A 17,734-nucleotide genomic window follows, 5' to 3' on the forward strand; every position below is an offset into this window, starting at 1 on the left:
AAACAGCGTTGCTTTTCTCTGCCCCCCCCCCTCTCTCTCTCCGTCTGTATATATATATATTTTTTTGTGCCATCTAACGGTGGGGTCGCAGAGCGCAACCAACTGAACACCCCTCGGCTCACTCCTTTCGGCTAAATGTGAGCTGCCGAGTGCAAAACCGTGGTGACGCTGCGGGGTGCCACTGTTCTGCACTCTGAAAACATAGTTACCACAGTCTGAACCATAGTTTCACATAAGTGCCAGAGAGCTACGGTGGCTTTCTGGTAAAGGAAACATAAATAAACGCAAAAGGCCCCATCTGGAGCAGTGTTTGGTTTGTCCCTTCTGGGCTACTGTAGAAATATGGCGGGGCAAATTGGTGGACTCTGTTGAACAGGACCCACTCCCTATGAAGATATAAGGCTCTTTTTAAAGAAAACACAACATTTTTGTGGAGTTTCAGGGGATATAAATTAATGAAAACATTGTTGTAACTATTATATGCCACTTCAGCAAATAGACACCCCCCCCCCCCCCCCCCCCCCCCAAATGCTACACACTAGCTCTTTAAGATGGCCAACATATTTCTGTGTCACCGACATTATTCTAGTCAGCTTGCCGACTTTCTGACTTTTCCGCTTGTGCAACATTTAAGGTTTCTGTCTGGAATTGTCCACATGTGTTCAGCATACTGTCTCATATTAATTGGACTTCTTCACAGCTAAATTCGTATTGTAATTATAGTGTACATTTTTCTTTGAGTTTTCTGGATGTGATATAAAAATTTAAATGACCCTGATTAATTGATGCGGGTTGGCACCAGCTCCGCACGGAGATGGGAGCTTGTGTGCATGCTGTATTATTCAGATGGCTTTAAAAGCATGTCAACTCAATTACGGGGTTTCTACAAGAAATATCAAGTCCTGTCCTACTATGTCGGGAGTAACATCTCAGCTCAGGAGGAATGCCTCCCACCCTGGTTTCAACCCGGAAAAAAAGATGGAGGCTTCCAGTGGCACCCCTGGAATTCCAGACCATTGGTACAGTTAAGTATTGTAGTCATATTTAATTGCATTTATTATGCAACATGTTTCTATTGACATTTAAAGCCTCTGAGATACACCAGGTTTCTCCTTTTGGATGATGTCAGATCAGATTATCTCCCTTTTAGATTCACTTTGGTCATTCATGAGTTTCAAAAATCCGACCTCAGTCAGTTCTAAAGTGTTTCCCAATTTGCTTTTGAATGTGATTCAGCTCGTATGGACAATTAAACATTCCCAACTTAATGACAGGATCTAAATTGTAAATCCATTCGCAACCAATTTCAAATGGAAGAACTTCAGGTCAGCTTGGACTTCAGTTCACGGAGTGAAGTCTTTTGTTATGCTGCCTCATTTCGTTCACGCAAGGGGGAAACACAGCCGATGCCTGAGTGCAGACTCAGCAATGTCACTCTACTTGTTTCTTCCGTCCTTTTCATTATGCAACTGGGAGACAGACATCATGCTGCAAATAAAGCCGTCTGACTGAGTCGGTGCTACAGCGAAACAGACCCGGTCGACTCCTTGATTCCAATGCGCTCTAAGCCATACATTTCCAAGGGAAAGCATTAGACGTTGTAGTTGCTGGTGTTCAGTTGCTCAACGCAGACAACCGGCATCAACACCAGTGTATTTGTCTACACCTGCTATGGTATTAAAGTTGTACACCATCTTGATGTTGTTGTGACTGCGTCCGCTGTTAATCCTTTTTTATGTTCGCGCTAGTGAGCTGAAGGTGAGGGAGCCGTTTACAGCCTTGATAAAACGATCAAGTTGGAATGCAGAAGGCTAGGGGGTACTCCTCTGCATTAAGGCATGACCAACACTGACAGACGGAAATCATGTTCATAAAGTGCCAAAACTGATTGTATTTTAAGACATTTTATTAATATTTTCAATCGACAGTATCAGTCAAAAACCAAACATTGAAAATGAAAAATCATAGCATATGGCAGTGGAACAGGAGGGCTTCAGGGCAAACGGGCGGAAAAAATCAATACCAATTCCATCACAGACTATAAATTAGATAAATTCAAACACAGCTGTCTGCAGTTTTGTCTCACTAAATATATATTGTATCTAATGCAAAGTTGTAAGAGCGAGGGGATGGAGGGGTCAACTGAGCCGGGGGTCAAGGTTATCAACGGGTCAAAAGGTTGTTTCTGTGAAAAAAATGGGTTTGGGCTTTTGGTCAGGAGTTGCAAGTCAGGCACAGCATGGATGGCATGAGGTCAGAAATAGTAAAGGAAATGGGTGAAGAACTGAGAAGGTGAGAAGCTATTGTAGATGTTTCAGACAGGTCAGGTGGCAGAGAAATTAGGGTTTGAGGTGGGAGAGCTGTTTTGCGTGCTGACGGTGCACTTATTCGTTCGAATGTTGTAACTTTAGGACGGGGCGGGGAGGGGCGTGGAAATAACAGGGAGGGTGTTCTGGCACATGCACCTGGTATATGTTGCCAGGCTGGATGTGGGTGTGGTCTCGGGACAGTAGGGCAGGGCAGGCAGAGAAAAATGATGATGCATAACAAGAGAGAGGAGGAAGCGTCACACAATGGGCTCCCTGCAGAGGACAATTTCCAGCTCGCTACGGTAGAGCTTCCCTCCATCAGACAGGGTCATGATGCTCTGCTTGTAGCCCGCCAGGTTCTTCACATCCACCTCCTGCATGAGGGAGAGACGGGGGGGGGGGGGGGTTATGATGGAGCCAGTACAACTGAACTAGTGGCCTGAATCAAAATAAATAATAATAATACATCAAATTTATATAGCGCTTTTCAAAACACGCAAAGACGCTTTACATAATGGCATAGACATACAAAACTAAACTAAATACAAATACAAAGAGCAAACAAACAAACAAATAGAACATTTCAGGTTAAAAAAAAAGTCATATAGTGGAGGGTAGAGTGCAGGGGTTAGCAGGTGAAGACAAGTTTGAAGAGGTGGATTTTGAGGGCTTGTTTGAATGATGAAAGGGTGGGAGCATGACGGATGTGAATGGGGAGGGTGCAGAAAGTGAGAACGCCCTGTCACCCCAGGTCCGGCGCTTGGTCCTGATGGTCTTAAGAGTGATTGCACCGGTGGACCTGAGGCAACGGGTTGGGGCTTGGAAGGGGAGGAGGTCTGAAAAGTAGGGAGGGGCCATGTTGTTTAGGACTTTGTAGGTGGTGAGTAGTATTTTAAAGTCCATCCTGAATTTGACCGGGAGCCAGTGAAGGTTGCGTAGGACCGGGGTGATGTGGTCATAGCGGCGGGTGGAGGTGAGCAGTCGAGCAGCAGACTGAAGTTTGTTGAGAATTTTGTTAGGAGAACCGAAGAGGTGCTGTTGCAGTAGTGAAGTCTGGAGGTTATGAGGGCATGGATAAGAATTTCAGTGGTGGCAGAGGACAGGGAGGGCCGAAGGCGTGCATAAAGCCTGAGATGAAAGAAAGCAGTTTTGGTGATGTGGTTGGCGTGGGGTAGGAAAGAGAGGGTGGGGGCGAGGATGATACCGAGGTTGTGGACCTGGGTGGAGGGGGTGACGATGGAGCCATCAATATCGAGAGAGAAGGTCTGGGCTGAGGGGGTAAGGGAGTTGGGGCCAACGATGAGTATTTCAGATTTATTGCAGTTGAGTTTCAGAATGTTCTGTTGCATCCATAATGTTATGTCAGTGAGACAGTTAGTGAGAGTGGAGTGGGTGACTGAGGTGATGGTCTTGGAGGAGAAGTAAAGTTGGGTGTCGTCAGCGTAACAGTGGAAGTCAAGACCATGACTACGGATGATTTGTCCAAGGGGAAGGATGTAAATGATGAAGAGGAGGGGACCAAGCACAGAACCTTTGGTGACACTGTGGGTGACTGGGGAGGTGGAGGATGTACAGTTGTTCATGGCAATTAATTACATATGGTATAAAGATACCAAAGCTTTATTTGGAGCCAAATTCAACCAGTATTGTCCGGGACAGTGAGATTTTTTGTTGCTGCTGTCAAGCTCTCTACACAAAAGACAAAAGGAAGGCCTCTCTTTCCCAGTTGAGCACCATTGATTTTGACTTCAGAAGTAACAACTTTATCGAGCAGATTTCAGCTTGCTCTGTTATCGGCTGTCCCTCCAGTTTTTTAGAGCCATGTTAAAGGGTCTCAAATATCCACTAGATGGCTACATTTACTGTGAAAAACAGAGGCGCAAATTCACAAAAGGATTGCCTGGATGCACAAATTGGACAAAAAAACCCGAAAAAGAACGTGTAACTCTCAAAGCAACCACAAAAGTTGAAATGCAAAAAAGAGAAGTACTGTAACTTAGCAGCATTGCTATTGTAGTGTGGAGCTAGTGCACCTTACAACAGTAGAGTATTGTAAATCATAAATTATAAACCTAATATTATGTTAATCCCCACAATGTCAACTAAATGTGAGTCCTAGACATTTGAAATACAAGCTCCCGTGACTTGGAATTTTTTCTTTCTCAATTCGATATTAGATATTTATGTGTCTGCATTTGGTCCCTGCTAACAAGCTGCCTCCTGTGCTGTATTACTTTTCAGTCAGGGCTCACACCAATACACACATCCTGAATGCATATAATTTAGTAATAAGTTAGTCAGGTTAAATAATTGAGTGGTATCAGTAAAGCTTTTGATCGGAACTTCTAAGAACCCGACCAGATAACATGCAGCTTGTTCATGTTTACTTATAGTACTGTTACTCTACCATAGAGGCATAGCATGTAGCATTAAAGATGTTTAAATTGCATTTTTCCCCGGGTATATACAGTTTCTGACACACACTAAGAACAATACCCAAAATGCACAGGGAGTAAAAACCTTACAGGAGCATGGATGATCGGAAAAAAAACAACATCAGGTGCCAGAGGTCACAAGCCAGGTTGAAGCTCACAAAAAGTAAAGGGTGCATATTGTTTGCTACGGGGTCACAGATTGTTGTGCTATACAAAACACCCATGAACCTTCACAATAGTCCCCCATCTCACCTTCTTGTTTGTCTGGTAAAGGTCTCGTAGCAGGGCATCCAACTCCAGCTCATCAATGTAGCCATTCCCATCCTGAAAGAAGTTGACAGAAACACACCACAAATGTTATTTTCACCTCCGAACATCCAGAGAAGACTGGAAGGAAAGGCCAGATCGTTGGAGTGATCTGGAGACAACGGGCCGACTTCAAAACGGAATTAAACTACAGCGCAACAGTATGCAGCTGCCTATTACACCTGATTTCTTTTTTCTTCTAGTTTTCATCAAAATATTCCTTCCTTAACAGTGTGAAGCAGCTATATTTAGATTATGTGCTTCCTGCTTTTTGTGCCCTGCTCCTGCTGCTCATTCAATATTGTATGACAGCCATCGAATGCACCAGCCAAATGAGCATTCATGAATGGTAATTTAAAAAAAGACTTCCCCATTCACAACTCTGTAAAGGGAGTTAGCTGCAAAGTCAATGCGGAGCCACTTTGCTAATTAATGTGTTATGTCTCACAGTAGAGTTTTGAGTTTGGGGCCAAGAAATAAATCCAAATTGTTGGAAATCTTCCCTTGGCATGTGGAACAAAAAACATGTTCTGTTCATCTAGGCTCCGTCTCAAGATGACTTCAGAGCTGAGTGGCTTGCCAGTCTTATTTCTTTTTACTTTGGGAGATGCTCTTTCATGTTTACAAAGCTAGACTGAATGTCCCAGATCTAAAGATCCCAGGAATAAAGTGTGAATTATATTTACTCTCACTTTAAGTATGAAAGACTCTGCAGAGTTGTGGAAAAGGAAAGCAACATCCGGTATCAGCGGGTCTGTCCAAGTTGCGTGCCAATCTTGAAATTTCAGACATTTTCAAGGCCTCGCACAGTTTCTGGGGGAGGGGTGGCGGCACCATGAGCCATGTTAGCGTTCAGCTGACCAGCCGCTCTGCGATCGCTCAGTGACAGCGGCTGCCTGTGTTTCAGCTGCAGGCGCTGAGCTCATAACGAAATTATGAAACTAATTACGCCCACAAATGGTAGTGCTCCATTCCCGCAGATAGTCTACAGGTGGCTCATCTACAATAGAACATTTGACCCTGTCCCTCGGCAAGTGAGCTAGCGAGAGAGAGAGAGAGAGAGACCTGCCTTCAGTCTAACCCAAGACACATGGACATGCACGCAACCACCCACCCAAATGCTGTGATTTGGCCTTCCCTCTTAACGGAGGGAATAAAGGTTCATTAATGACCTTGGAAATACTACTTTGATAAAGAAGGAAAGTTAGCACATCACTTTCAGCCCTATCGCATGGACTTCATTGGTAGAAGGAAATAACAGTGTGGCCCTGGAAAATGTGTGTAATGTGTTGTCAAGGTTTTCCAGCCATGTAACTATTGTGTCAGATTGTTTTAGTGTAAGAGCCAAATGTTTTATATTCAAGTGCCAATTATTAGGATTTTTTACTGTAAATTTTTCTCCTTCAAATAGTTTTTTATTCAAAACTATTCTACACGTCCCCACTCACAAACCTAAAAGAAACCTCTCCCAATCCACTGGAATCTCAAGATGCTTGTCTCGGAACAAAGACTCAAGTTTCAATTTAACAAGAAATATTCTACATTGTTTACTATGAATTAATGCACGGTCAAATTTTGTTCAAAATGCTACATTGTCAATGACACTGCTTCCAATGCTACCAATTTAAAAAAAATTAACTTTACAAATACAGAGTAGGCTTTTTCATTCAAAGATCAAGCAATTGTAGTATCCATACTGGATTTCAGTGAAGTGTATTTGGTACATTACTGTGACCATACTCAGATGGTTGTATTATACATATTTGCCGAACACAATGACTGTTGAAGACAATAAATGTGTAATGAAGTGGCAGAATCAAGAGTAAATGTATGTATCCCTATACGCAAATGTATGTATCCCTATACGCAAATGTATGTATCCCTATACGCAAATGTATGTATCCCTATACGCAAATGTATGTATCCCTATACGATAGCTAACAACCAAGTTAACTGCTGAGTTGTTTATTTCCTCAAAGATTCTCACAGTTACCTAGATTAAGGCAGGTCGCTCACGCTGACAAAAAACCTCACACGGTATCATAAAGATGACAAATGATTTAGCAGATGAACAACTCTCCACTGTAACTCTGCTGTGTTTCCCGGCCTGTCTCGTATCACATTGCTCGCTGTGGTCCCTCCCCACCAATCTACTGCTAATGTAGGAGATGAGCCCATGAACTGAACCACGGCTCGACCACCCTGAGCTGTTTACAAAGGGACACGTTTGCCTAGCCTGACTCATTTATTACTAATTCGGGAGCGCCCTAGGTCAACAAGGAATTTGACTATTCCTGACTCTTACCAAAAGGGGAATCTCCAAAACAAACAGCGCTGAGTCATCCAGACAGCTTGACCCAAGAGGCCAGACTCTGTTTTTTTCTAGCTCTGATGCATTTTGTTCTTTTTTTACAGTTTAAATATACAGCACATGTCCTACACCCTCTCACCATGTTAGCATATTCTAGCTTTCTAGCTTTCAAATACAGCATGTCATTATGCAGGCACAAACCTACCAGCCTTATTGAAGCTAGCTCTTATCCCACTGGCCTCAGTTACATGACGCTTGTATTGACTACTAACATACCATATTATTTTAACCAAGAAAAAACTTTTAAAATAAATAAATATATATATTCAATTAGCACTCAACAACAGCCTCCATGATCTCTCAAGATTTAAACCTGTAGTTAGTTAGTTAGTTCCATATCAGTTTTGCCAAACACAACTCCAATGGCTGGAGAAAACTATTATGCAAGTGTTAAATGATGGCTTCTGTGCCTGGAATTTTTAAGGAGAAAAAGAGAGAAAACTGCTTGGTTTTCATGGTTTTTAAAAGAACCTCACAACAGTTGCTTTATGTTGCTGTAATTTAGCCTTTCAGAGTCGATGGCACCTTCAGTGTTTGGTGCGTGTGTATTTATTGCTCCCTTGAATAAGATGTCACCTACCTTGTCATAGAACATGAAGATGGCATTGAACTGCTCAGTGGTCAACTTGACACCCTTCAAAAAAGCAAGACAAGAAAAAAGCTCAACACCTGCTGCAAGATGTTCAGTGATGCTGATTGTGTGTAGCCGTTTTGTTTGGCATGAGCCTTTCTTTCTGCGCCATGTTTGTTCCGTACCTGGAATTTGAGTAGGAAATTCTCCTGAACGGGGAGAAGCCTGTGGGGAGAGAAGGACTTCATTAGCGGACACGAAGGTTTGTGAAATTATTCAAATCCTTTGACGGTGAATGCAGGTAATGTGTCTCAAGTTTATATAGCGAACAGAGGCAAGTAAAATTGCACATTACCTTGCCATCTCTGACAGGCCCAGCTTCCCATCTCCATTCAGATCAAACATCCTGAGCTACAAAGCGGAAGCAGAAGAGAGATAGGAAGGGACAGAGGAGAGAGACTGAAAGGAACCGTTTTTTATAGGTATGCACTGTCAAGATCAAGGCAAATGTGAATTTCATTGACCAAGAAATGGAATGGACAGTTTGTACTTTTTTTCCCCCATGGTTCCAAAAGGTTTTTTTTAGTAAGCTAAATGTTCTCATTCCTTGAGAAAGAATGCAAAAGGGGTTTGCAAAAGATTTTTGCTCAAAAGTGTGTTGTACAAATTGTTATTGCACACGTGTTCATCTAAGACACAGTTTGTTGACACAGAATTGCCATTTGTAATGTCTTGTAAAAAGTTTAGATTAGGCTATATCAGAAAACTTAGCTGCAGATTGAGATTCTGATTTTTACGACAGGATTTCTTTTGAGCAAAGGATATCCCTAGCATCATTTCACTACCGCAGGACCTGATAATGCTATTGGTGTCTATCTATTATTTATTATTCAGTATCTACTATTATTTGGCAGAAAATCTATCAACTTGCTGTTTTCCCTCAATTATATCGTTCGCCATCTGCGGCTATAATAGAGGCACAAAGAAACAACAATGACCAATGTGCTGTGGAAACTGCTTCAGAAAATCAGGTCAGGTCAGCTCTGGGGCTTCCAGGAAGAAGCAGATGTGAGCACATCTGTGCTGCAAACCCACAACCTGCAGGACATGATGGGTCACGACCATACAGCGCCGCCGCCACCAACAAAATCGGCCTCTGAGGTCCTCCGGGCAGATGGACGCTTGACATATACATTTCTTAAAGACTGCACATGGCTCACGGTGTTTCTGTAGGATTCATCGCTGTTTCCGAGATGTCACTTTTGATTTAAATTAAGCCTCTTATAGCTATGAGAAGCACTGATGCATAATCAGTACCTCATTTGTGGTTTTGCCAGGCGGCAAACCTCCGGTTCTATAAAGTGAAGCGATTGTGAAAGTGCCTTAAACTTGCACTCTTTCTCATGGCCATCAGGCAGCGACATCTTTGGTTGCAAAAATAAGTCCAGTTGTACAGACATCTTTCTCACTTGATTCAATTGGACTCGGATACAAGCTGGAAACCTCTTGTGAAAGCCAAACTGGGGAAAAGCAAACTCTTGGGAGTATTTAACCTCTATTGCATAAGAGACAACTTTTATATTTATCTTTGTTCACCTTACTTATTCACTTATTCCTGTGGAATCCTTTCAAAGCTTTTTCAGCGTAGAAATCAGTGCAACTTTATGAGTTTAAAGTTGAACAGTTTATCGAGCATGACGGTGAGCCCAACAGAATGGTGATAACTGGCTATTAACACTTCTGCATCTGGGATTCCTCCTGTGTGTGTGTGTGTGTGTGTGTGTGTGTGTGTGTGTGTGTGTGTGTGTGTGTGTGTGTGTGTGTGTGTGTGTGTGTGTGTGTGTGTCTTACTATGGTCTGTGTGTACTCCTGGAGCTTCTTGTCATCGTAGTGTCTGTTAGCCTTCTCCAGCAGGTCGGACAGAAAGCCCTGAGGACAGAGACCCACGTAGATTAAAGAATTTAAAAAAAAAAAGAGGAAGAACTCGCAGAAGTATGGCACATACAGGGACCCCATTGAAAAAAATTGGCAGCAAGGGAAGAGCTTTTTTTGTTAACTCTCTTGCTTATTTAAATGCACAGTTGAGTTGGGTTTCCACAGCTTTCAGATTAGCTGATGAAGGATGAAAAGGAACCAATGAAGAAGGAAAATAGAAAAGACAGGTTAAAATAATGAAAGATAGCATAGAGTAACACTAAAGTGACAAGAACAGGAGGAGGGTAGAAAAGAACATGAACAACTGAAAGAAGAATATAAAGGATGGAGACAGAAAAAAGTGTTTTTATATTAAACGACCTGATCTACAAAGGAAATGGTAACTACAGTCTTTGGTCACAGTAAATGTAGCAGTCAGTATCTCACATCACTTGTTCAGTACTTGAGTTAATAAACTCTGCTCACAGTCAGGAGTTGAGACACATGTCTCCTGCCTGCGATCTCATCTGCATCCTTTCCAAAGCTTTCAAAAGGCCACACCTGAGTAACTCATCTGCACCTGGTCAGCTGGAAGAAATGTGATCCCCTAACAACCCGAGCAGCTTAATCTGTACTTGATGCGCAGTCGCTGACCCCATTAACGATCAACTCCCCAGTGGGGAGTGCCCTCCTTTATATAATTTGACACAACATTTCATTGGAGGTGTTGAAGTGAATAACATTTTTTTTTTTTTTTTTTATCTGAATCCTCACCTGGAAAAAACACTCATGGACATTGGGGGATTTCCTGTGGAGCAGCCACTTAACTCAGTCAAATCTGCTGTCTGGCTCTACTGACCCGTGTGCTCACACCATTTTTAAAATATAGAGGTGACTCACACTGAAACTCAGCAACGAATATTTTGAAATGTTGTTTATCTGTGGTTTGTTTTATATGAGAGCGGATAAGCATATTCCCTTACCGATTTTCCATAACTATTCTTTCCAACAAGCAGATTTATAATGCATTTTTTATCATAGGGAAGTTACTTATCATAAAAAACAAATGCAGAGGATTATTTTTGTCTCTTTCTTTCCTTTTTTTTAATTGGTGCACAACAATACGGCATCCAGGAGGTGATAAATAGAAAACATTGCATCCACACTTTTACACTCAAAATGAATTAGCGGTATGGGAAATACATCCAGGGAAACACATAAACAGAAAAAGACGACTACTACAATGGAAATATAATATAATAGGAAATACAGGAAAAGACAGCGAGTATGCTTTAAGTAGCTACAGTTTAGGTTGGGTGCTCAGCTTTTAAGCATGTGAATGTGGATTTGAATGTGAGTGTGTGTGTGTGGGGGGGGGGGAATAATGAAAAAAAGACAATAAAATGAGGAATAAGTATGACAAAGTAAACAGACAGATGAATACTTAACAAGCATATTTGTATCATTGGTTATGCTTGCTGCTGGGATGCAGATGTAGGTATAAAATCATGTATTTCAGGTATACAATATGTTCATAACGAACCTTCAACTCATTCGCTTCAATGTAGCCGCTGCGATCTGTGTCATATCGCCGCCATGCCTGCAAGAAATCAACAGCACACAAGAAACATTGGATTGAAAGCAGTTTTTTCCAGCGCTGATGTTCAAAGCGCAGAGACATTTACATTTATTTCTCCCTATACATAAATCCTCCCCCGGCTGAACCCCCCAGCTTGCTCTTTAACTGCGCAAACAGTTCGATTTTTCTCTGGTGCAGAGCAGAAGCATTTCCGTGGGCCGTCACTGTAACCAGACGGTCTTCAATACGGTCCCACTCGCCCGCATTCAGCCGAGGGGGCGGCCAAAGACGGAGGGAGAGGGCCGGGGGAGGGAGAGAAAGTCATTTTAATGAATGTTTTAATCTAGCATCTGTCCCTGTCCGAAGAAGGGGCTCCTTATCAAAGATGGATGGCCTACCGTCCTTCTCCTCCTCCCCGCCCCTCTGCTCCTCCTCTGGGCTCGGCGAAGAGGAGTTACAGTGGTGTTATCCATTATATATGACTCTGAAAATAGAAGGTTCAGCTTCCTCATTCTAACCCTTTAAAAAATCTCTCTGCCCACTTCCTCCCCCCTGCACCCTTCAACAAAGACTGATTAATCCCCCTCTCTTGTTTCATGCTCTCAAACTCTGGCTCTCAACTTCCCTTCGACATTTCATTTACGTCCTCTCTGTACCTGCGTTCCCTTGTATCCTTCCCTCTCCACACACCTTCCCCTTCATTCATCCTCTTTCTCCCGTTTCATTATTCATTTTCAATATGACACAGGAGACAAGGGACAGCCTCTTCCCGTCATGTAATTGGTTTCTAATTGGCTCCGTCCTTTCATCGCGGCATATCGTACATGAAATCTGCCATTTTCTTATCTTCTATAGGTATTTTGTGGAATAAATGATTTCCCTTATTTCTGGTACATTTCAACACACGTCTCGCTCTGCCGAGGGCTTTTTGTTACCTCTATTCATTGTTCATAATTCGCAGCTGCACCAAATGTGTTTACGCCGTACTTTGAAATCTTCATATATAAATGGTTTCTTAAACACACAGCTCTGCTGTAATGCACTAACAGCACTGAACAGTCTCGGGTTCTGCTCGTAACTAGTCACATAGGGTTAGCTTTGTGTGTTGCTAATGTCTGAATGCTCGTTAGCTAAATGGATTTAGGTGCTGTGCTAACTCTCACTAACATGTGAGTATAAACCGCTGGAAACCTGCCTACTTGGCTAGTTCCCAGTGGTCTTCGTGACTTTCTTCCGCTAATTCAAGCATTGTATTGCTGTTCATGTATGCTAGTTGTCGTTTTCTCTTCCTTGCTAGCCTCAGTAAAGCTGGCTCAAAAGTACAGCTCAGTGCCGGATGTTTTCTACATTTACAGTTTCCAAGGCATGAAGTTGACATGTTTTTGGTATCCTTTCGGTTTCTGCTGACAGAAAAATTTAACCAATCATGATTGACGTTCACACTGCGTGTTAGGATGTGGGAGTTGTGAACATCAGTTCTGGTGCAAACCTCTTCGGTTCCCCATAACAATCCTTTAGCTTCGCTGCGTACAGCAGCAGAGACATTCCCATGAATCTTTTGGGGGAACAAATACAGCCTCAGTAATTAACGCGGTGCACTTGCCGCGCATAAAACACCAAAGCTAACGTTTCACAAATAAATTAGCTCTACCCTTTGAAGCCAACCCTGTTTTGCAGCGAATACAACGCAAGGAGCGTTACCTGCGTCACAGTAACCAAACCGTTGAAGGAAATTGGCACAATTCAATCTATTCACACCTCCTTTTGACGAACCGCAACTGACCTTTTCAAGCCTTTTTGGACTCAGCCCATTCTGCAGGTCAATGTTCAGGATGGACCGTCAGGTGTAGTTGCTCGATTTGTGATTCAACTGCTAAACCTTAACAGCAGAAAACGGGCAACCATGTGCGATGGCAGAAAGTCTGCTGTTTTCTCTCCAGGCTACACTGGTTTATTTCACTAATTAGTACACCTTCAACCATACACAGGGAATTAATCTGTGAAATAAGATGGTAGGCAGGAGTGAGAACATGCAGGCTGTCTCCCCCTCCATGGCTGACTGACTCTGGTCTATAATGTATGGTTGGTTAAATGGAGTGTTTCCTGACTAATGGCATTTCTAAGTGAACAAAAAAAGCCTTTGCATAAAAATCATTTCAAAGAACCTTTCAAATGACAGAGTGGGAACAGCAGCTTTGCATTAAAAAAAAATAATAATAATAATAATATATATATATATATATATATATATATATATATACCACCCCATCCACACACACTCAGAGACACTCTCTTACCGCCATGAACTCAGCACTGGAGCTGACAAACTCTCTGAAGCAGAGCAGGAAGTTCTCTTCTGTTGGGAGAATCTGGGCCAGCTAGACAGAGAAATGACAGGAGAACGGGAGTGGTGAGAACACAAGATGGTGGGGCTGATGTGCTGGGAAAGAAGAGACGGCGACCAGGGAGCTTTTTGTCTGCAAAGCCTCAAATGGCCGACTCTGACATAAATAATAGAGCTGTGCCTAAGTAAGTGTTGGGTTCAGACAAAGCCTTTGCATCTGATTTTTTACCCCTACAACTGAATCCTAAACTCATTCTCAGAATTTTCATGCGGCCTGTGGATTATTGACAGTGCAGAAGGGCCTCCTTCTTGCATCTCTTTCAAATCCCGATCTGAAAATGATCAAATCGAAGGAAAGCAATTTGCCAAACTGACACTCCGTTAAAACCATCAAGACGGTATTTATGTTATCGATCAGAGTATTGACCAAGCCTTGTGCTGTATTGTTCCGGCACTGTGAATTATCTGAACTTTTTTTCCCATAGAAAACAGACATAAAAGCAGTGTTCCCTTGTTTTCAGTCTTTATGCTAAGCTAGCCGGCTGCTGGCTACACAAATGGAAGTTGCATCCATCTAATACACGGCAAAAATGTGTACTTTTGTCTGTTCTAATAATGTACTGTCACCGACAAAAATAAAATCTCTGCAAAAAGATTGTGTAATGAAAACTACAATTTTCAAAGCATAAAAGAAGGAGCGCCTCGCAGGCCTTACCTCTGACATCTCAATTCGTCCATCTTTGTTCTTGTCAAACTTCTGCATGAACTCCTTCATCTTTTCTCTGAATATGGGGTTTGAAGGGTCCTGGAAAACATTTGCACTCAATACAAGTGAAACCTGAGTGGCCAGTATGCGTTTAATCTCTGGTCCTTGAACTCACCACCCCTGCTCCTCTCCGGGCAGTCTCCAACTCCCTGAAGAAGTTCTCCAGCTCCTTCCCCTCGATGAAGCCATTACCTGGGAGACACACAGAACCATAAACCTACGTCATCGCAACATACCACATAGGATGCAATTCAGTAAGTATCGCTGACGTTCAAAAATAACAACTAAAAACATCTGCACAGATGTGGTCACATGTGTCAAACAGATCCCAGCATGGCTCTGTTTGGCCCCGGTATTGATCCAAACATGAGGCTTTACCAGCAACTCTCTTCCTTCCCCCCAATGGATTAGACTATTGACTGACACGATGCAAACTGATCACTCCATTCAAAGACTGTTTCACAGGGTTGTATGCGAGAAGGCTATATATGGAAAGCTGCTTTTTTGGGGGAGTTTTTGAAGGTGATGATCCACAGGCAGCTTCTTTTATTCCAAGGAGATCAATACAGCTGCCAGCAGGGAGTTTGGCAAATGGGACGAATCAATATGGATAACAGTGTACTGTGACCATTTCTACCAGATTCTTGTTCTCTTTTTTTCATCCAGACTTGTCAAAGGAGTGATATTTTGTCACGTGGAACTGACGTTTTCGAGTGTTTCAACCCTGTTTCGCTGAACGCTGTCAATCATTTTGACACACAAAGTGTCACTTTTGTCGAATGGGGGTTCATCCAAAGAAGATGTCCTATCTTGTTTCATGCTTACTCCTGGTGCTCTGCATGCCCTGACAGTACCTATTCAGAGGACTAAATGTGAGTGCCCGCTTCACCCAGGTAGTCTGTGAGCCCGTGCCAACATCCCATCAACAAGCACGCTGAATGGCTGGACAGATGGCTCCAAACGATGTGACTAGCTGCTTCAATAAAACCCTGGAACGCAGAGCTGCCTCATTAAACACTAACAAAGAGTATTATGCCATCCACTTCTCTCCTCTCCCTCTCCCTCAGTCATCTTTCTTTTCTAGCTCCTTCTCCCTATATACAAATCAGCATCTTGGCATCTTTGTTCTATCCATGGACATTTGTATGTGTGTGTGTGTGTGGGAAGGGTGGGGGGGGGGGGGGGGGGTCATGCTTTCCTCAGCGAAATGCCCCACTGCTGTCGAGCATCCCTCCTGTGGGTCTTATTGACATTTAGTGCACTGAAGAGCAATGGCCTGCTTGATAATTAAACAGAGTAAGATGTGATTAACTACAACACAAACGGCATAAAATGACGATAAAAATAGATTTATGAACAGATTACGCTGGAGCGCTGTCACACCTTCAATACATGCGGCCCAAGATCCATACACCCCATAATTTCTGTGCGTAAGGGGAGCATCATGATTGTACTGTTCTTTTTTTTAATACTAGTGGGATAATATCTTACTTTTCCATTCAGCCTCTAAGACACAACAATATGCTTACGGTATCTTTTCTTTTTTATATGAAATGTTGCAGTACACACACACACACACACACACACACACACACACACACACACACACACCAAAAGCATAACTTCCAGCAGATACATTTCATGGCTGACTTCGAAGCACATTCAATCATTCATCACTCACATTTAAATGTGCAATAACTCGTTTTATATGTGGTGTTGAGGGCGCTCCCATGCACCGACGTGCTCTCATACACGTTGGTCCCTCCACACTTAAAGCTTGCACCAGCCGGCAAGATAAAAGGTTGAGGAAACCACTTTTGGCCCAAATACACGCTCTTCTGGATGCTGCGTCATGGCGGTCCCATGAGATGCCGGTAAAGGCGCTTCAGTCCTCCGGTTCTGATTCTAAAATTCAACCCCAACGCAAGAAAACTCTCAAAGTGGGCAGATGTGCCAAACTAAGTGCATATTTAAAGCCGATATAAAGAGCATTTGCCTTTCAAAGGGAGTGCGGTTCCGTCTATTCAAATAGTTTTTGTGTGGGGATCACACGGCCGGGGTCAATTCAGGAAGTGTATTTTGCTCGATGCTGCCAAATTTCCACGTACAGGTTGATAACAAAATAAAATAAATAATTGGCAGCAAACGCTCTATAATTAGCAAAATGAACTGTAGTTGTTTCCTCTTTCAGCTTTAAAGTGATTGAATCGAGAAGGCCTGACAAAGACAGCAGCGGAGAGAGAGAGAGAGAGAGAGAGAGAGAGAGATGAGAGGGAGAGCAGAGGAGCTGCGAGAGACGCAATCCAGATGAGACTTGATCCTGGGCCAACAAGGGAATATGTGGTTTCATCATCTCTGGGTGCATCGCCTCCCGTGTATTTTTATCTGCAACTCAAGGAGATGTTTACTCAATCGGAGCAAGCAAATTAGCTCTCCTCCTCCTCCTCCTCTCTTTCTTCCTTTCTGCCGAGCCAGAAGACACTCCCAGTAATGAGCGCAGAAATCAAAACGCTGTAGCCAAATCTGTTGACGCTCCCTGGCTGCATTTGATTTGCAAAGTGGCTCGCTGCAAAGCGCATGTATGTAAAGCACCTCGGGACTCAGACACCTGGGCGGTGGGACCGAAACCATCGGTCGAAGCAATTGGACGAGAGAGCAAAAACAAACCAAAGAACTACACTTCTGGCAACTTTGCCTGCCAATGGGCTCATATGTGGAGACCGACTCCTCAGTCTGCCCTGATTTCCCCGCAGAGTACATTTCAGCATGTGTGTGTGCAGGCGTCAAAACAGATCGCATAAACAACGAAATCCCAGGAGTTGTTTGTTTGTGTGTGTGTGTGTGTGTGTGTGTGTGTGTGTGTGTGTGCGCGCGCGCACGCGCGTGCGTGCGTACGTGCGTGTGTGTGTGTGTGTGTAAAAAAAAAATTCGCAGGTGTATTTGAAACATCTCAAGATCGAGCTGGCGAGACTGACGTCCTTTTATTTACTTATGACAGGTTAAGGCCAAAGGGGTCAGAGTGGTCATTTATGTGCATGTCCCAGTCTGAGTTTTTAAAGACCCCCCTTAAAAAAAGGGTCTCTGTTCTTAGAACGAGTTCATCAGTTCACAACATGCCCTTAATCCACAGAAAACGATG

At 43.1% G+C, this 17,734-nt stretch overlaps 1 protein-coding gene across 1 annotated transcript in view; it reads right to left on the minus strand.

The window, feature by feature from the left end:
- Positions 1–1,890: 1,890 nt before the first annotated feature.
- The window catches only part of calb2a (calbindin 2a), a 17,264-nt gene continuing 1,420 nt past the window's right edge, over positions 1,891–17,734 (minus strand). Inside the window, exons 2-11 of the mRNA XM_034535350.1 lie at positions 14,711–14,787; positions 14,545–14,634; positions 13,783–13,863; positions 11,450–11,506; positions 9,844–9,921; positions 8,348–8,403; positions 8,178–8,217; positions 8,002–8,055; positions 4,997–5,068; positions 1,891–2,683 (exon numbers count right to left, since the gene is read on the minus strand). Coding sequence (XP_034391241.1) covers positions 2,567–2,683; positions 4,997–5,068; positions 8,002–8,055; positions 8,178–8,217; positions 8,348–8,403; positions 9,844–9,921; positions 11,450–11,506; positions 13,783–13,863; positions 14,545–14,634; positions 14,711–14,787 — 722 coding nt within the window. The 3' untranslated portion in view covers positions 1,891–2,566. The remainder of the gene's footprint in view (positions 2,684–4,996; positions 5,069–8,001; positions 8,056–8,177; positions 8,218–8,347; positions 8,404–9,843; positions 9,922–11,449; positions 11,507–13,782; positions 13,864–14,544; positions 14,635–14,710; positions 14,788–17,734) is intronic.

The sequence above is a fragment of the Cyclopterus lumpus genome, chromosome 6 (assembly GCF_009769545.1).
Source record: "Cyclopterus lumpus isolate fCycLum1 chromosome 6, fCycLum1.pri, whole genome shotgun sequence".
Classification (NCBI taxonomy): Eukaryota; Metazoa; Chordata; class Actinopteri; order Perciformes; family Cyclopteridae; genus Cyclopterus; species Cyclopterus lumpus.